Source organism: Camponotus vicinus, unplaced genomic scaffold (genome assembly GCF_025532165.1).
Source record: "Camponotus vicinus isolate PSW18456_S1 unplaced genomic scaffold, iyCamVici1.0 SCAF_6, whole genome shotgun sequence".
Taxonomy (NCBI): Eukaryota; Metazoa; Arthropoda; class Insecta; order Hymenoptera; family Formicidae; genus Camponotus; species Camponotus vicinus.
The window spans coordinates 13088772-13110174 of NW_028141978.1; the positions used below are offsets into that span (position 1 = coordinate 13088772).

Here is a 21403-nt window from a genome sequence, read left to right on the forward strand (position 1 = left end):
AAAATGTAATGTGCAATAATATCATAAATTGAGTAACTTTATTCTTTTATATTCTTTTTTATATTAGTTCAGTATTGCTAAATCATATGCTAAAATAAAAGATTTAATTTCTATAATATATGAAAAAAAAGAAATATATATATATATATATATATATATATATATATAATTTTTTATATAACAATATTATCTCTTTATTATGATTATGCTCTCTCTTACCGTGCTTCTACAATTCAAATTATTACAATTTTATCATCGTGTAGAATATATGACTGTAAAATAAGATACTGAGGTCTTCACTAGCTAGAATAAAAACTACCTTATATTTATGATTTATGCTGAATTAGATATATTTGATTTTCTTTTCTCTCATACCGTAGCAAAGCACTCTATAGATGCAACGAACAGTCCACCGACGCTTAAAGTAAAATTTTTCGAGTTTCTTTGTAACAGAAATAATATTATTCTCTGTATATGCAATGGAGCTATATACCACTGAACGTTATACCTAGAAAATGAATTATAAGAGATAAATTTTTCAATAAAATCTCTGAAACACATCGGGAATGATTTTTTATCGGTAAATTTCATCATTGTGCTTGTGCTTTGTGGCAGAATTATTAATTTCTATATTGTAACAGTATAAATTAACATGCGTACTGTTTTACAGGTACGTTTCTTACGCAGTAGTAAATACATGGTGATTATGGTTCGTTATAATTTGACCAATATAATTGGCTAAAAACATATATAAAATGGCGATAACTGTATATAAAAAAGGTAATATCAATCCCTCTTCAAGTGATGCAATCTAAAAGATCTAAAATTAATCGGACGTTTCACGCTGATAATACAATTTAAAAAAATAACTCCTAAACACAAAAAGAAAGAATAATAAACTTTTAACGTTTTGAACGCTAAATATATTTTTGGTCCTCAAATTACATCACGTCACAACTTAAAGAAATTTGCGGTTGAAATTGCAAAAGAAGCATGTTATTGATTTTTATTTCTTTTTATTTTTAAGTTTAATGTATTTTACAGCGTTATAACTATCCTATTTAATGTTATAAAATTTTATATTTTAATTAATTAAATATGTTAGACTAAAATTATTAATCTTTACAAAAAATTATTTGATTATAATTATGATTATAATTATTAATTGATTATAAATCAATATTTTATTATATTGAACATAAATAAATTAGGATTTGAAAATATATCAAATATCTTTTTCCTTTTTTTTCATATAAAAGTTTTCTAGATTGCTAAAAACGAATCTCATATCAAAATTAATAAATTCAAGATAGCGAAATAAAAAAGTTAGGATATTTTATTTTAAAATTCCCTGCATTGATAAAGAGTATTATTATGTAATAATGAAATTTATAATAGAAATAATAATTTAACAATGAAACAAAGAAAACTTACTCGAAACAGATTGAGGCTCACCGAGCCTACTCCAAATGCTATTAAATAGAACATCATTGTTTCGCAACTGTATTGTAAGTGTTTAGACAATCTTTAAAAATAAAAATTTGTTAATATTTTTGCATAATGCACGCATATTATCTGGTTTATACAAACTTTATAGCTTGTCGATGAATATTCACAGCGTAAATTAAACTCTTCAATATCAAAATATCTTTTTGATTTCGTAGCATGTCAACGTTCATTGCTTGTTTGATACGGTAGCTATAAATAATGTTTGTGTTTTAGTTGCAAGAATTATTTTTATCAAATACATAGATTTTGCAGATAAGTTTAAAAACTATTTTGTTTAGTTTGCAAATAATAAATTTTCCAAATCTTTATAACGCTTATAACAATACCTGGCAATTTTAAACATCCCACAAACGTATTGAAGATACGTAAAAAACATTGTTCCTATCGCTAATGATGCGGTTAGTCCGATGCAAAATGATATACTGTTATACAGCAGTAACAAATAAAAATACTTCTCTTGATTGATTAAATGCTTCGTTATGATCAAGTTATATGATCTTGATGTGTTTGTCGTTAAAAAAACGTTCAAAATATCCGACCAAAATGACACAACGATAAAAGTCGATATAGTGAAAACGACAAGTACTAGAAAAGTTTTAGAAAATTGTCATTTATATTTTTACCACACATAAGATTTCTAAATTAGTTTACACATTATGTTACATTGATGCGTGTATACATATCCGGGAAAAAATCCGTGTATAAATGAAATACGAACATATATATATAATTACAAACATATAAAATTACATTTAACATATGTCCACATGTTTTCTTCTTGTATCATTTTTGTCCGTATGCATAAAAAAATAAGAAAAATAATAAGAAGAAAATAATTGAAAAGTAATTAGAATATTTTTCGAATTATTTGTTTTAGAAAAATCAAAATTTGAAGAAATAAGTAGAAATTGCTTACATATAATCATATATAAATTTATATATAATTACGTATGAATATCATTTCACTTCTTTAAATTGCATTACTTCTAAGATTTCAAAAATTATTTGTCCAATTATTTTTTAATTACTCTTTTTATTATTTGTATATATGGGCAGAGGTTATGCAAAAGAGAAAATTTTATATACAGGGTGTCGGGACATTTTTCGCAATCCCGAAGTGTGAAGGTAGATTGGCTCAAATTAAAAAGAAAGGTCCTATACTATTTTGCGATATTCGCAATAATTAATGAAAAGTTAATTAAAAAAGATCGGTCAATGCGCGTGGCTAAAAGTGCGTGGTGGTGAAGGCGGTCTCACTGTAACATAACGGCGGCGCGCGACAAAGCGGTGATTGGGGAGGGGAGAAGCGATGAGTGCGTAGGCGCGCAGCGAAGGCTCTTCCTCTCCCCAATCACCGCTTCGCCATTATGTTACAGTGAGACCGCCTTCACCGCCACGCACTTTCTAGCCACGCGCATTGGCCGATCTTCTTTAATTAATTTTTCATTAATTATTGCGAAAATCCTAAGATAGTATAGGACCATCCTTTTAAATTTGAGCCAATCTACCTTCACACTTTGGGACTGCGAAAAATTTCCTGACACCCCATATAAATATATGTATTTATATTTAATTGTACTAATATTTTATTTCAAGTAATCATTTAAAATTTAATTTTTTTAGTTAATGTATTTTTAATAGACTTTTATGGTGCAATTAATTGCTACGTTGCTTTTCTATCATTTGAGATTTAAAAACATTTGTCATTGATTATCATTTACGTAGATTACACGAGACGTTGTTAGAAGGTAAAGAGGAGAGTGGTGAAGAAAGAAAGAGAGAGTGCAAAAAAGAAAATGAAAGATGAATGATATATTTAATAAAAATTGTAAACGGAGAACAACTGTAATTACAACTTACAATTTCGAAATCAATTTTTCGTTTTTCCGAAAGTAATATCTTAAAAGCTCTTGCGTGTCAAGAAGAAAACGTAACATGCAAATCTAAATTATTATCTTACTTGTAATTGCAATAGTATAACGTTTGCCATTACATCCATATGCGTCTATAATAGCAATTTCTCTTTCATCTTTTAATTCATTACACACATGCAGTAGTTGTTCCAGTAAATCCTTCGCCTATTGTTTTAATAACCATATATCAATTCTTATAACTTTTCTATAAATCAATTCTACATAATAATGTCAGAAAACATAGTGTACTTATTCGTCAAGAATATTTGTCTCGTCAACAAGTAAATTATCAATTTATAAAGTTTCGGCTGTACGAACTTTCAACTTTCCAAGTTAACTTACAGCTTTAACAGAGAACATGTTGTATTTTATCATAAAGAGAGTAAACATAAATATGGAAGCTAGATCTTTGGTGAAGTTTGGAGTCCATCTTTGTAAGAGAAATATTATATACTGTAAATAGTAATTTTATATTTACATACAAGTTTGCATTGTAAAATTATTCCTCTAAAGTCACTCGCGCACATACATACGCAGACATATGGACAAATAAATTGTGAATTCTATAATATTAAATCTTTTCTAAAAAAATTGATAATATTTATAACAAATAATATATTAATATAATATAACAATATTTGAGGAAATATAGAATATATATATATATATATATATATATATATATACAAAATTATACAAGTGTATAAGTGCGTGCGTTTAATATTTATTCTGTATGTATTCGTGTTTTAATTCTCATATATATGTTTATATTCATATGTGTATATATGTACGAATTATAATATTGACATAATATAATTTCATGTTGACTTAATTGATTTTTAAATTTTATATGGGAAAAGTTTATTTAGCAATAATTCATCATATAAAAATATTATTATATTATTTATTTTTAAAATTTATTAAATTTATTTTAAAATTTACCTGAAATATAACATTTGTCGTCAGAATACCAGATAGAAGAATAAATTGAAATCGTGCGAAATTTGATTGTTGATAGGGCCACAAACCAATAACGAGCAAAAGAATCTTATTTAGACTGAAATAATTACCTTTAATGTTGTTCATTTCTTTGCGAAGTCTGAAATGTATATGACGAAATGCCGACAAGAATTACTCTTATCCCCACCATTTTCCACCGATCGATCAACTATTATTTACTTCTCTCCTCTAGTATAAATTTTAGCACAAATTACTTAATTTTACATAATGATGATATAAGATACTACCTTGAGATCAGAATATTCGTATTTTTTAACAGTGTCTTTCATATAGTCTCTAATTTTGCGATCAATTTGGTAAGGGTGGAAATTGAGCGAGTGTCTTTTTTTCCATAGGATAAGAAGGAAAAATATTTATTGAGGAAATTATTTATGCGAAAGTCGCGCACGCGTAATGATCATTTTTTTGTTGCTACAATTTCATATTCTTCAGTTTAGTACACGCATTCATAACATATGCTTGCTCCTCGAGAAGCATTTAGTTTTAAGTTTTGTAGTATCGGGTTTATTTGTATACTAAAGCTCGTATTATTTTTAAAGATGAATTAATCAAAACTGCATACATTTTTAAATCTTAAATTAGCGCAATTAACATTTTGATATTCTAGAAGTTAATGGTAACCATATCTATCATGAGAAAATACATTTATATACAACCGTAATTATGTATACAAATTAAATAATTTTTATTATTATTTAAAATTATTAACTTATTTTTCTCGAAACTTACTAAAATCTTAATTATCATCTATGAAAATGAAAAAATTGATAAATAAATTAATATTTTTAAAAGTTTAAATTTTTTTCTTAAGGAAGTGTCAATTACGGAAATGTCATTTTGACTTCACTGGCAAATGAATTTTTAATAGTGGATAACATGATGAAAGACTAAGGTAAGTTATAAATAGATTTTTCTATGGATACCAAATTTGTGTAACATTTTTTGTATTCTTTTTATATTATAATATTCGAACGCACCAATAAGGGAAAAATAAAAATAAAACATAAATATTTATACGACCTGAAGAAAAATATTAAAATATTAAAAGAAATAATTACTTATAAATATACAACTTAAAATTGAATTAAATCAAAAATATAATAATTAAATTAGAAATGTAATAACAAAGTTATTAATTATTTAGGACATTTAAAATGAAATTAAATCAAATCAAATATCACACGCAACTCAATAAATTTCTTCGTGAAATATGCACGATTAAGCGATCGATATAACGCTTAAAATATTATTCCGTAAATGTTCTTTCCCCCTTTTCATTTTAATGGAAACACGCATAGATGCACTCCTGTATAGTCTTTGAAAAAAATATTCTCCTCACTTCGAACATTTTGAAACCGAATATAATCGGTAAAGTACAAAGTTATTTTCGAATTAGTCGAGCATGCAATATAATTTAGCAAGATTTCGAATTAAAAAAATAAAAATAGACGAACGGCACAGTAAAATTTCCGTTGCTGCTATACTAATATTATTTTTTATTAAATATAGGTTTTACGTAATTATATTTTTGGTAATTATGCACTTTACGGATGATCTCACCGATTTCAATGATCTTGACATATGTTGTCAAGCTCACTCTCCTGAGTAAGTATTAAAAGGTTTTAAGTGTCGCTCACTATTTATTAAAAAGTTATTAACGATAAAATTTTAATCAATATAATATGATTTTGCGACAGCATGTACGTTTAAGAAGATACATTTGATGGAATATATGTTTAATATATAGCGAATGTCATCATTAAATGTAAAGTAAACTTTGTTTTGTGTTGCAAAGTACATGCTTGGAGACAATGGGCTCCGCCTCCCCTTCGGAAGATATAACCTAACCCAAACATATTTCTGATTTAAAACTAAAATTCGGTTTGAGATGAACCTTGCTTCGCGTGAAAAGTTGCAAACCCATGTGAACTTCGTTTTATCTTGCAAAGTATATGCTTGGAGACAGTAGGTTCCGCCCCCTCTACGGGGGCTCCACTTTCGAAAGATATAACCTAACCCAAACCTATTTCTGATTTAAAATTAAAATTTGGTTTAAATCAGAATAGGTTTGGGTTAGATTATATCTTCCGGAAGTGGAGCCCCCCCTATAGGGGGTTGTAGCCACGCATGTACTTTGCAAGATAAAACGAAGTTCACATGGGTTTCCAACTTTTCACGCAAAGCAAGGTTCATCTCAAACCAAATTTTAGTTTTAAATCAGAAATAGGTTTAGATTAGGTTATATCTTCCGAAAGTGGAGCCCCCCCGTAGGAGGGAGCGGAACATACTGTATCCACGCATGTATATTTCACCTTGACTCTTAAAACATACATAATGTCTAAAAATTGCACATAATTCGTAAAACTTTTTTGTTAATAACTTTTTAATAAATGACGAGCAACACTTAAAACCTTTTGATACTTACTCAGGAGAGTGAGCTTGACAACATATGTCAAGATAGTTGAAATCGGTCGTCCGTAAAGTGCATAATTATCATATGTTTTTTAAATTCAATATACATACATGTTATATGAAAACTTTAAACTCAAATAATTTACGAGTACTATTTATTTAAAAATGTGTCATATTAAATAAAAATAAAAATATTATGCATGTTTATGATATCACAATTAGAGGTAATATTAAATAATTAAATATTAAGTTTATTATACGTTATAGTACTTGATGTACATACACGTTATATACAATTCTAATTCGTTGCATACGCGCAATGAATATCTTGAAATTTTGTTCCCATACATTATGTTCCTAAACAAGGGAAATCTTCCAGCTCTAAACTATACGTTATAAGTAGATGTTTTTATTTTTCTAGTATATATAACAATTATACGAAAATAATGTTGTTTCTTTATTCTAACTATACTTTTTCTCTTACCGTGTTTTTATATAATTCGAACTATTACAATCTCGTTATCGTGTAGTGTAATGTATAACTGTAAAATAAGATACTGAGGTCTTCACTCTCTAAAATAAAAAATATCTTATATATTTATGATTATTATATACATTAAATATATTAGATATATTTTGTTATATTTAGATAAATTTAGATATATTTATAAATATATTTTAAATATCATATTGGATATATTTTATTATATCTTCTCTCTCATACCGTAGCGAAGCACTAAAATATTAAAATACAAGTACAATGTCTTCTGTTATTGTTTAAGATATTAACACACAAAATGAGTGTAAATAATTCCACATAGTAATAATAAGTTTTTTAAAACAATTTAAAATAATTAAATATTTATTATACTTCAAATAACTATATGCTACGTGCAATAAAAATGAAGTGTGCAATAATATTATGAATTGAGTAATTTTATTCTTCTATATTCTTCTTTATATTAGTTCAGTATTTCTAAACCATATGTTAAAATAAAAGTTTTAATTTCTATAATATATGAAAAAAAAATATATATATATATATATAATTTTTTATATAACAATATTATCTCTTTATTATGATTATGCTCTCTCTTACCGTGCTTTTACAATTCAAATTATTACAATTTTATCATCGTGTAGAATATATGACTGTAAAATATGATACTGAGGTCTTCACTAGCTAGAATAAAAACTACCTTATATTTATGATTTATGCTGAATTAGATATATTTGATTTTCTTTTCTGTCATACCGTAGCAAAGCACTCTATAGATGCAACGAACAGTCCACCGACGCTCAAAGTAAAATTTTTCGAGTTTCTTTGTAACAGAAATAATATTATTCTCTGTATATGCAATGGAGCTATATACCACTGAACGTTATACCTAGAAAATGAATTATAAGAAACAAATTTTTCAATAAAATCTCTGAAACGCATCGGGAATAATTTTTATCAGTAAATTTCATCATTGTGCTTGTTTTACAGAATTATTAATTTCTATATTTGATGTAACAGTATGAGTTATCATGCGTACTGTTTTACAGGTACATTTCTTACGCAGTAGTAAATACGTGGTGATTATGATTCGTTATAATTTGACCAATATAATTGGCTAAAAACATATATAAAATGGCGATAACTGTATATAAAAAAGGCAATATCAATCCCTCTTCAAGTGATGCAATCTAAAAGATCTAAGATTAATCGGACGTTTCACGCTGATAATACAATTAAAAAAAAACAATTCCTAAACACAAAAAGAAAGACTAATAAACTTTTAATGTTTTGAACGCTAAATATATTTTCGGCCCTCAAATTACATCACGTCACAACTTCGAGAAATTTACGGTTAAAATTGCAAAAGAAGCATGTTATTGATTTTTATTTCTTCTTATTTTTAAGTTTAATGTATTTTACAGCGTTATAACTATCCTATTTGATGTTATAAAATTTTATATTCTAATTAATTAAATATGTTAGATTAAAACGTTCAATCTTTACAAAAAATTACTTGATTATAATTATTAATTATAATTATGATTATAATTATTAATTGATTATAATTTCATATTTTATTATATTAGGAGTATAACTATTAACTAAGTTCCCGCCGCTCATAATTGAATGGCTCCAGCTGCAAATGTAGTGAAGTTAGGCATTTGTCAATAAAATTGAGTGCGCAAAGATTCATTTTTTGTGAAAGAGATATTTTTTGTATCGATTTAAAATTAAATGTAATAAGTTGTTTGTTCGACATGTACTTCTTCACTACTTTGATTTAAATAAAACTGCAGTTGAAGCTCATCGATTGATTTCTGAAACAGTCACTGCTGACCACTACCAACAACAATTATACCGATTGAATGATGAATTGATGCGAAAAAGGCCAGTGATCGACGTAAAGTGATTCTTTTGCATGACAACGCGCGACCTCATGTTGCAAGAATTGTAAAAGAACTATTGGAGCTCGAATGCGAAGTTCTCCCGCACCAGCCCCTATTCTCCAGACTTGGCCCCATCGGATTACTACCTTTTCCGGTCAATGTAACACGCGCTCGCCGATACACACTTCTCCAATTACGAAGAAGTCCAAGAATGCATCGATCAATGGATTGCTTCAAAAAACAAGTCGTTCTATCGTTGCAAAATCCAACTTTTGCAAAAAAGATTGGAAAAAGTCATAGAAAACAATGGATTATATTTTGATTAACATATTAATTCATTTTCTTATTAAAATAAATGCATTTTTCAAGTAAAAAAACGGCGGGAACTTAGTTATACATCTAATATTAAACATAAAGTAAATAAATTAGGATTTGAGAATATGTAAAATATTTTTTTCTTTTTTTTTCATAAAAGTTTTCTAGATCGCTAAAAACGAATCTCATATCAAAATCTTTAATTCAAGATAACGAAATAAAAAAGTTAGGATTTTTTATTTTAAACTTCCCTACATTGATTTTTTTTTGCTATTTTGAGTTCAATTTTGATACATCAAACTCGTGTGCAGCAATCTGGGATGTATTCAAATTTGATTAAATTGAAAATATTTGATAGAGCCTCAATGATCTAATTCATAATTTTATTTAATAGACCCTATATTACTCATAAATATCTCTTTAATCAATATAATAAATTTCTCTTATAAAATAATTTTTATTTAATGGTTCCAACAATATAATTATTGATTGCAGCAAAATTTCTACAATATATATATATATATATATATATATATATATATATATATATCGAAGTTATTACATGATAACATTTAAAATATATATACATTTAGAATATATAACAACAATCTTTTTTGAAAATTTAATCGCAAATTCTTCAAAATAATGACATGATAACAAATTATAAACTGGAATCAGTATCAAAAGTAATTATGGAAAATGATTAATGTTTTTCTTATATTTTTTTTTTATTTCGTTGAATCGTTGAAAGCGGCTCTTGCCGTATTTAATAAAGAGTATTATTATGTAATAATGAAAATTATAATAGAAATAATAATTTAACAATGAAACAAAAAAAACTTACTCGAAACAGATTGAGGCTCACCGAGCCTACTCCAAATGCTATTAAATAGAACATCATTGTTTCGCAACTGTATTGTAAGTGTTTAGACAATCTTTAAAAATAAAAATTTGTTAATATTCTTGCATAACGTACGCATATTATATGATTTATACAAACTTTATAGCTTGTCGATGAATATTCACAGCGCAAATTAAACCCTTCAATATCAATATGTCCTTTTGATTTCGTAGCATGTCAACATTCATTGCTTGTTTGATACGGTAGCTGTAAATGATGTTTGTGTTTTAGTTGCAAGAATTATTGGTAAATGTTTACTTTAGGTTACACAGCTCAAAAAAATTTTTATTTTCACATATGTTGTAGAGGATACATTCCTAAGTAATACACCGTTTGAATTTTGCGGCGGTCTCTTTTCGTTTCTGAGATATGCACTTTTGAAGTTTCATATATTTATGTCATCTTTTCGTTATATCCTATTTATGTGTTTACATTTTTTGTTTACATTTGCTCATCACAGTTTCATATTATATTTTACTTGTGTGTTTATATTTTTTTGTTTACGTTTGCTCGTTGTTCCTTCCATGTCGCTAAGCTATAGAATTATTGTTTAGTTTCGCTAAATAAAAATTGTACTTTTTATTTTACCTAAACTTTTAATAAGTGTTTGTATATAACTTCCTTCATTTTGCAAAGTACATGCGTGGACACCGCATGTTCCGCCCCCCCTACGGGGGGGGCTCCACTTTCGGAAAATATAACCTAACCCAACCCGTGTCTGAATTGTGGAATATATCTGGCTTCGCATAGAAAGTTGCAAACTTATATAAACTCATGAACCATATGAATTATGTGAAGCGAAATGTCATATATCAAGGTATTTCCTACACTTCAGACACAGGTTGGGTTAGGTTATATCTTCCGAAAGTGGAGCCCCCCCGTAGGGGGGCGGAACATGCAGTGTCCACGCATGTACTTTGCAAGACAAAGAAAAGTTTATAAATACATATATTCTATTAAATATGTATATTTCTTCTTGAATATACATGATGTGGTAAAATTATATTTTATTCATGAAACTTTTTTTGTTAATAACTATTTAATAAATAACAATAAGCGGCTAAAACCATCTGAAAGTTATTCAGAAAGATGACCTCGGGAAATGTAAACAGAAAAATATAAGCATATTTAGAACGAAAAGATGATACAAGTAAGTATAAAATTTCAAAATTGCATATCTCAGGAACGAAGAGAGAGCGCCACAAAATTCAAACGGTGTATTACTTAGAAATATATCCTCTACAACATATGTGAAAATAAAAATTTTTCGAGCTGTGTAACTTAAAGTAAACATTTACCGAATTATTTTTATCAAATACATAAATTTTGCAGTTAAGTTTAAACTATTTTGTTTAGTTTGCAAATAATAAATTCTCCGAATCTTTATAACGTTCATAACAATACCTGGAAATTTTAAACATCCCGCAAACGTATTGAAGATACGTAAAAAACATTGTTCCTATCGCTAATAATGCGGTTAGTCCGATGCAAAATGATATAATGTTATGCAGCAGTATTAAATAAAAATACTGTTCTTGATCGATTAAATGCTTCGTTATGATCAAGTTATATGATCTTGATGTGTTTGTCGATAAAAAAACGTTCAAAATATCCGACCAAAATGACACAACGATAAAAGTCGATATGGTGAAAACGACAAGTACTAGAAAAGTATTAAAAAGTTGTTATTTAAATTTTTGCCACACATAAGGTTTCTAAATTAGTTTACACATTATCTTACATTGATACATATCCGGGGAAAAATCCGTGTATAAATGAAATACAAACATATATAATTACAAAAATATAAAATTACATTTAAAGTATGTCCACATGTTTTTCTTTTTCTTGTATCATTTTTTTCTTGTATGCATAAAAAAATAAGAAAAATAATAAGAAGAAAATAATTGAAAAGTAATTAGAACATTTCTCGAATTATTTGTTTTAGAAAAATCAAAATTTGAAAAAATAAGTAGAAAATGCTTACATATAATTATATATAAATTTATATATAGTTATGTATGAATATTTATTTCACTTCTTTAATTGCATTGCTTCTAAGATTTCAAAAATTATTTGTCTAATTATTTTTTAATTACTCTTTTTATTATTTTTGTATATGGGCAGAAGTTATGCAAAAAAGAAAATTTTATATATAAATATATGTATTTATATTTAATTGTATTAATATTTTATCTCAAGTAATCATTTAAAATTTAATTTTTTTAGTTAATGTATTTTTAATAGATTTTTATGGTGCAATTAATTGCTACGTTGCTTTTCTATCATTTGAGATTTGAAAACATTTGTCATTGATTATCATTTACGTAGATTACACGAGACGATGTTAGAAGGTAAAGAAAAGAGTGGTGAAGAAAGAAAAAGAGAGTGCAAAAAAGAAAATGAAAGATGCATGATATATTGAATAAAAATTGTAAACGGAGAACAACTGTAATTACAACTTACAATTTCGAAATCAATTTTTCGTTTTTCCGAAAGTAATATCTTAAAAACTCTTGAGTGTGTTAAGAAGAAAACGTAACATGCAAATCTAAATTATTATCTTACCTGTAAGTGCAATAGTATAACGTTTGCCATTACATCCATATGCGTCTATAATAGCAATTTCTCTTTCATCTTTTAATTCATTACACACATGCAGTAGTTGTTCCAGTAAATCCTTCGCCTATTGTTTTAGTAACCATATATCAATTCTTATAACTTTTCTATATATCAATTCTACATAATAATGTCAGAAAACATAGTGTACTTATTCGTCAAGAATATTTGTCTCGTCAACAAGTAAATTATCAATTTATAAAGTTTCAGCTGTATAAACTTTCAACTTTCCAAGTTAACTTACAGCCTTAACAGAGAACATGTTGTATTTTATCGTAAAGAGAATAAAGACAAATATGGAAGCTAAATCTTTGGTGAAGTCCGGAGTCCATCTTTGTGAGAGAAATATTATACACTGTAAATAATAATTTCATATTTATATATAAGTTTGCGATGGAAAATTATTCCTCTAAAGTCATTCGCGCACATACACACGCAGCCATATGGACAAATAAATGGTGAATTCCATAATATTAAATCTTTTCTAAAAAAATTGATAATATTTGTAACGAATCTATTAATATCATAACAATATTTGAGGAAATATAGAATATATATATATATATATACAAAATTATACAAGTGTATAAGTGCGTGCGTTTAATATTTATTCTGTATGTATTTGTGTTTTAACTCTCATATATATGTTTATATTCATATGTGTATATATGTATGAATTATAATATTGACATAATATAATTTCATATTGACTTAATTGATTGAGTTTTAAATTTTATATGGGAAAAGTTTATTTAGCAATAATTCATCATATAAAAATATTATTGTATGATTTATTTTTAAAATTTATTAAATTTATTTTAAAATTTACCTGAAATATAACATTTGTCGTTAGAATACTAGATAGAAGAATAAATTGAAATCGAGTGAAATTTGATTGTTGATAAGGCCACAAACCAATAACGAGCAAAAGAATCTTATTTAGACTGAAATAATCACCTTTGATGTTGTTCATTTCTTTGCGAAGTCTGAGATGTATGTGACGAAGTGCCGACAAGAATTACTCTTATCCCCACTATTTTCCACCGATCGATCAACTATTATTTACTACTCTCCTCTAGTATAAATTTTACCACAAATTACTTAATTTTATATAATGATGATATAAGATACTACCTTGAGATCAGAATATTCGCATTTTTTAACAGTGTTTTTCATATAGCCTCCAATTTCGCGATCAATTTGGTAAGGGTGGAAATTGAGCGAGTGCCTTTTTTCCATAGGGTAAGAAGAAAAAATATTTATTGAGGAAATTATTTATGCGAAAGTCGCGCACGCGTAATGATCATTTTTTTTTTCGCCACAATTTCATACTCTTCAGTTTAGTGCACGCATTCATAACATATGCTTGCTCCTCGAGAAGCATTTAGTTTTAAGTTTTCTAGTATCGAGTTTATTTGTATACTAAAGCTCGTATTATTTTTTAAGATAAATTAATCAAAACTGCATACGACATTTTTTAATCTTAAATTAGCGCAATTAACGTTTTGATATTCGAGAAGCTAAAAACAACCAAATCTATTATGAGAGATTAACATTTATATACAACCGTAATTATATATACAAATTAACTAATTTTTATCATCTAAAATTATTAATCTATTTTTTTCTAAACTTACTAAAATCTTGATTATCATTTATGAAAATAAAAAATAAATTGATAAATAAATTAATATTTCTAAAAGTTTAAATTTTTTTCTTAAGGAAGTGTCAATTACGGAAATATCATTTTGACTTCACTGGCAAATAAATTTTTAATAATGGATAACATGATGAAAGACTAAGTTAAGATATAAATAGATTCTTCTATGGATACCAAATTTGTGTAACATTTTTTGTATTCTTTTTATATTATAATATTCGAACGCACCAATAAGGGAAAAATAAAAATAAAACATAAATATTTATACGACTTGAAGAAAAATATTAAAATATTAAAAGAAATAATTACTTATAAATATACAACTTAAAATTGAATTAAATCAAAAATATAATAATTAAATTAGAAATATAATAATAAAATTATTAATTATTTAGGACATTTAAAATGAAATTCACACGCAACTCAATAAATTTTTTCGTGAAATGTGTACGATTAAACGATCGATATAACGCTAAAAATATTATTCCGTAAATGTTCTTTCCCCCTTTTCATTCTAATGGAAACACGCATGGATGCACTCCTGTATAGTCATCGAAAAAAATATTCTCCTCACTTCGAACATTTTGAAACCAAATATAATCGGTAAAGTACAAAGTTATTTTCGAATTAGTCGAGCATGCAATATAAATTAACAAGATTTCGAATTAAAAAAAATAAAAATAGACGAACGGCACAGTAAAATTTCCGTTGCCGCTATACTAATATTATTTCTTATTAAATATAATTTTTACGTAATTATATTTCTTTTAAATTTAATATACATACATGTTATTGAAAACTTTAAACTCAAATAATTTACGAGTACTATTTATTTAAAAATGTATCATATTAAATAAGAATTAATAAGAAATATTATGATATCACAATTGGAAGTAATATTAAATAATGAAATATTAAATTTATTATACGTTATTGTACTTGATGTACCCGTTATATTTAATTCCAATTCGTTGCATACGTGCAATGAATATCTTGAAATTTTGTTCCCATATATTATGTTCCTATACATGGGAAAACTTCCCGCTCTAAACTATACGTTATAAGTAAATGTTTTTATTTTTGTACTATATATAACAATTATACGAAAATAATGTTTCTTTATTCTAACTATACTCTTTCTTATCGTGCTTTTATATATTATAATTCAAACTATTACAATCTCATTATCGTGTAGAATATATAACTGTAAAATAAGATACTGAAGTTTTCACTAGCTGAAATAAAAAATATCTTATATATTTATGATTATCATTTACATTAAATATATTACATATATTTTGCTATGTTTAGATATATTTAGATATATTCATAAATATATTTTAAATATCATATTGGATATATTTTATTATATCTTGTCTCTCATACCGTAGCGAAGCACTCTATAGACGCGTCAAACAGTCCACCAATATTCAAAGTAAAGTTTCGAGAATTTCTTTGTAACAAAAATAGGATCATTCTTTGTATATACAAGGGAGCTACGTACCATCGAACATTATACCTAGAAAATGAATTGTAAAATCGATGATAAAATATCTGAAATATACCGCAAAATGATTTTTGATTAGTAAACTTCAGCATCATGCTTGATATGCACATGTATTGATTTCTTCATCTAATGTAACGGTTTGTGTCTTCATGCATACTGTTTTGCAGATACATTTCTTACGCAGTAACAAATACTTGTTGATTGTGATTCGTTATAGTTTGTCCGACATAGTTGGCTAGAAACATATACAAGATAGAGACACTTGCAGATAGAAAGGGGATTATCAATTCCTTCACATTCTCTGTAGATGATGCAATCTGAAAAATCTAAGACGAATTTATTGATGTTTTATGTTATTTATATAATTTCACAAAAAAAAGAATTTATTTAAACATAAGAAAGAGGATAATACTAATTCTTAATATTTGTAACGCTGAAGGCGTTTTTCAAATTGTTGTATCACTTCATAATTTTGAAAAATTTACTATTAGATTAGGAAAGAAAGATTTTTATTTATCTATATTTTTCGTTATCTATTTTTAATTTTATCTATCTTACTCTATTACTTACTGAAGTTTTTTCAACTTTTAAAAGTAATTATGCGTGCTGATTATAATTAACATGATATTTATGATTAAATTATGGAAAAATTATTATGGAAAAATTGTAAGTTTGGATTTGAAAATATATGTATGTAAAAATGTGTGTGTGTGTGTGTGTCAAATAATTTTCGACATTTTTATTCAAACTTAAGGATTTTCTTTTGGTCATTAAAAGTAAATCTCATAACAAAATCAATAAATAAAATAGACAAAATTGGATTTTTTTAATTTTGAAAACTATTGCATTGATTCTGCTAGGTGAATTTACTAATTATAATGTTGATCTCATTTAGCAATTTTGAAAATCTTGAAATTCGAATATACATTGAAAAATATTTGGTAGATCCTCATTTGAAAATTATATTAAAATTATATTAAAATAATATCAATTAAATAGACGATTTTGATAACCGTACTTAATAAATATTGTATAACGTTATAACGAAATCACTTAATATAAATGAAACACGATATATTTTCATATGAAAGTATAGAGCACTTACTTAAAGAATAGATTTTGAAAAATAGAAAACTTACTCGAAACAAATTAAGGCTCACCGAGGCTACCCCAGCTACTATTAAACAAAACATCATTGCTTCAATCCTGGATAGGAAGTATTTGGACAATCTTTAAAAATAATAATTTGTTACTCTCTCTCTCTCTCTCTCCCTCTCCCTCCCTTTCTCTCTCTCTCTCTCTCTCTCGCTCTCTCTCTACACACACACACCCGCCCACACTATATATATATATATATATATATATATATATATATATATATATATGTATATATCAACCTCATAGCTTGTCGGTGAATATCCACAGCACAAATTAAACCCTTGAATATCAAAATATCTTTTTGATTAATATTTTGTAACATATCAATGTTCATTGCACGTTCGATACGGTAACTATAAATAATATTTTAATTATATATATGAAAATTTACCAAATAGAAGCATTTTTTCAGTTAAGTCTAAGTTAATTTTGATTATATATTGGTTTGAAAATAATAAATTATATGAATTATTGTAGCATATTTATGTTTATACCTTGCAATTTTAAACATTCCACTAGTGTGTTGAAAATACATAATAAGCATTGTTCCTGTCGCTAACATTGCAATTAGCCCGATGCAAAATGATGCAATATTATGCAACAGAATAAAATAAAAATATTTTTTTTGATCGATAAAATATTCTGTCATAATCAACAAGTGATGTGATCTTGATGTATTTGTCGATGAAATAATGTTCAAAATATTCGACCAAAATGACACAATGATGAAAGCCATTACGCTGATAATGGCAATTACTAAAAAAATTAGAGAGAAACAGAATTATTATTTAATTTCTTCTCATATATATATATATATATATATATATATATATATATATATATATAAATTCTTTAAATTGACTTATATATTATGTCATACTCATGTATATAACATATATACATGAGTACAATAGTAACAATAATTGAAACATTAATATTTTTAGTTAATCAATCTGTGATCGATTTTTATCTCGCATTTAATTGTTTCTTTTCTATTATTTCCGAGATTTAAAAACATGTGCCTTGGATTATTATGTGCACAGGGAAATTCTTGTAATTTCTCGAAATTTTTCAAAAGTGAAATCTTAATAATTTTTGCGTATTAAGAAAAAAGTATAACAAGTAAATTTTAAAAGATTTTCTTACCTGTAAGTGCCATTGTATAACATTTGCTACTACATCCATATTCGTTTATAATAGCAATTTCATTTTCGTCTTTTAATTTATTACATGCATACAATAGCTGTTCTAATAAATTCTTTACCTATTTTGGTAATTTCATATTATTTTTTGCATAATATGTAATGTCAAAAAACATTGCGGAAGAATTTATTCACCAACTTCATTCAGTAATTATAAAGTTATCAACTGTATAAAACTTTTCAATTCTGTAAGTTATTAACTTACAGTTCTAATATTAATATAGAACATGTTGTACTTTATTATAAAGACGGTAAAGAAAAATACGGAAGCTAAAACTTTGATGATGAGATCCGAAGTACATTTTTGTGACAGAAATATTGTACACTGCAAATAGTAATTTTACTTACAAATTTGCATTAAAAAAGTTATTAATGCCATGTGAGCACACATACTTATACATGCATATGGATATACAAATTTTATATGACTGCTTTTGTTGTAAGAAGTTGTTACTATCATGACAAAATTCCATTTATAATGGAAATATTTAGAATTAGAATGTACTTGTATACATAATTATATATACATATGTATGTTTTAATTATATTAATTGTTCATTCTTTATTTTTTTGTTCATGTGTATACGTTTTAATTTTTTCTCAAATATATATATATATATATATATATAATTTCATGTTAATCTAAATTGATTTTTAAGTTTCATAGGAAATTATTTAGCAATAATTTATTATTGCAATAATATTTAGCAATAATTTATTATTGCTAAATAATTTGAAAATATTATTATAAAATTATTGTGTAAAATTTACCTGAAATATAACGTTAGTCGTCAGAATATTAGACAGAAGAATAAATTGAAATCGGGTGAAGTTTGATTGTTGATAAGGCCACAGGCCAATAGCAAGTAGAAGAATTTTATTCAGATTAAAGTACTCAGCTTTGATGTTGTTCATTTCTTTGCGTAGTCTGATATGTATGTGACGAAGTGCCGACAAGAATTACTCTTACCCCTTCCTTTTTCCATCGATCGATCAACTATTATTTACTTCTCTCCTCTAGTATAAATTTTAGCACAAATTATGTAATTTTATATAATACAAGACGGCATAAGATATTACCCTTAGATTAGAATATTCGCATTTTCTTAACAGTGTTTCTGGGAATAAAGACTCTAATTGTGCAATCGATTTAAGAAGGGAGAAAATTAAGCAAATGTCTCTTTCTCATAAAATAAGAATAAAAATATTTATTGAGGAAATTATTTATGCGAAAGTCGCGCACGCGTAATGATTATTTTTTTTGTCGCCACAATTTCATACTCTTCAGTTTAGTGCACGCATTCATAACATATGCTTGCTCCTCGAGAAGCATTTAGTTTTAAGTTTTCTAGTATCGGGTTTATTTGTATACTAAAGTTCGTATTATTTTTTAAGATGAATTAATCAAAACTGCATACGACATTTTTAAATCTTAAATTAGCGCAATTAACGTTTTGATATTCGAAAAGCTAAAGGCAACCAAACCTATGAGAGATTAACATTTATATACAACCGTAATTACATATACAAATTTAACTAATTTTTATCATCTAAAATTAATAATCTATTTTTTTCTAAACTTACTAAAATCTTGATTATCATTTATGAAAATAAAAAATAAATTGATAAATAAATTAATATTTCTAAATGTTTAAATTTTTTTCTTAAGGATGTGTCAATTACGGAAATATCATTTCGACTTCACTGGCAAATAAATTTTTAATAATGGATAACATGATGAAAGACTAAGTTAAGTTATAAATAGATTTTTCTATGGATACCAAATTTGTGTAACCAAATTTCTTGTATTCTTTTTATATTATAATATTCGAACGCACCAATAAGGGACAAATAAAAATAAAACATAAATATTTATACGACTTGAAGAAAAATATTAAAATATTAAAAGAAATAATTACTTATAAATATACAACTTAAAATTGAATTAAATCAAAAATATAATAATTAAATTAGAAATATAATAATAAAATTATTAATTATTTAGGACATTTAAAATGAAATTAAATAACATCAAATATCACACGCAACTCAATAAATTTATTCGTGAAATGTGTACGATTAAACGATCGATATAACGCTAAAAATATTATTCCGTAAATGTTCTTTCCCCCTTTTCATTCTAATGGAAACACGCATGGATGCACTCTTGTATAGTCTTCGAAAAGAATATTCTTCTCACTTCGAACATTTTGAAACCGAATATAATCGGTAAAGTACAAAGTTATTTTCGAATTAGTCGAGCATGCAATATAAATTAACAAGATTTCGAATTAAAAAAATAAAAATAGACGAACGGCACAGTAAAATTTCCGTTGCCGCTATACTAATATTATTTCTTATTAAATATAATTTTTACGTAATTATATTTTTTTTTAATTTTATATACATACATGTTATTGAAAACTTTAAACTCAAATAATTTACGAGTACTATTTATTTAAAAATGTATCATATTAAATAAAAATAGAGGTATTATGATATCACAATTGGAAGTAATATTAAATAATGAAATATTAAATTTATTATACGTTATTGTACTTGATGTACTCGTTATATTTAATTCCAATTCGTTGCATACGTGCAATGAATATCTTGAAATTTTGTTCCCATATATTATGTTCCTATACATGGGAAAACTTCCCGCTCTAAACTATACGTTATAAGTAAATGTTTTTATTTTTCTAGTATATATAACAATTATACGAAAATAATGTTTCTTTATTCTAACTATACTCTTTCTTATCGTGCTTTTATATAATTCAAACTATTACAATCTCA

At 26.0% G+C, this 21403-nt stretch overlaps 3 protein-coding genes across 3 annotated transcripts; all 3 read right to left on the minus strand.

Annotated features, from left to right (window-relative positions):
- Positions 1-252: 252 nt before the first annotated feature.
- LOC145973078 (uncharacterized) lies at positions 253-4508 on the minus strand. Its single transcript, XM_083102255.1, has 9 exons — positions 4365-4508; positions 3765-3875; positions 3470-3587; positions 1836-2094; positions 1591-1698; positions 1435-1525; positions 684-811; positions 376-508; positions 253-303 (listed from the first exon to the last, which is right to left on the minus strand). The coding sequence occupies exons 1-9, from the start codon at positions 4506-4508 to the stop codon at positions 253-255; spliced, it is 1143 nt and encodes a 380-aa protein (XP_082958381.1).
- Positions 4509-7927: 3419 nt separating this feature from the next.
- Positions 7928-14050, minus strand: LOC145973936 (uncharacterized). Its single transcript, XM_083103631.1, has 9 exons — positions 13907-14050; positions 13322-13432; positions 13027-13144; positions 11863-12121; positions 10558-10665; positions 10402-10492; positions 8416-8543; positions 8110-8242; positions 7928-8037 (listed from the first exon to the last, which is right to left on the minus strand). Exons 1-9 carry the CDS (start codon positions 14048-14050, stop codon positions 7987-7989), a joined length of 1143 nt encoding a protein of 380 aa, XP_082959757.1. The 3' UTR covers positions 7928-7986.
- Positions 14051-15921: 1871 nt separating this feature from the next.
- Positions 15922-19519, minus strand: LOC145973934 (uncharacterized). Its single transcript, XM_083103629.1, has 9 exons — positions 19376-19519; positions 18810-18929; positions 18549-18666; positions 17897-18158; positions 17642-17755; positions 17384-17474; positions 16425-16561; positions 16124-16256; positions 15922-15972 (listed from the first exon to the last, which is right to left on the minus strand). The coding sequence occupies exons 1-9, from the start codon at positions 19517-19519 to the stop codon at positions 15922-15924; spliced, it is 1170 nt and encodes a 389-aa protein (XP_082959755.1).
- Positions 19520-21403: the final 1884 nt, after the last annotated feature.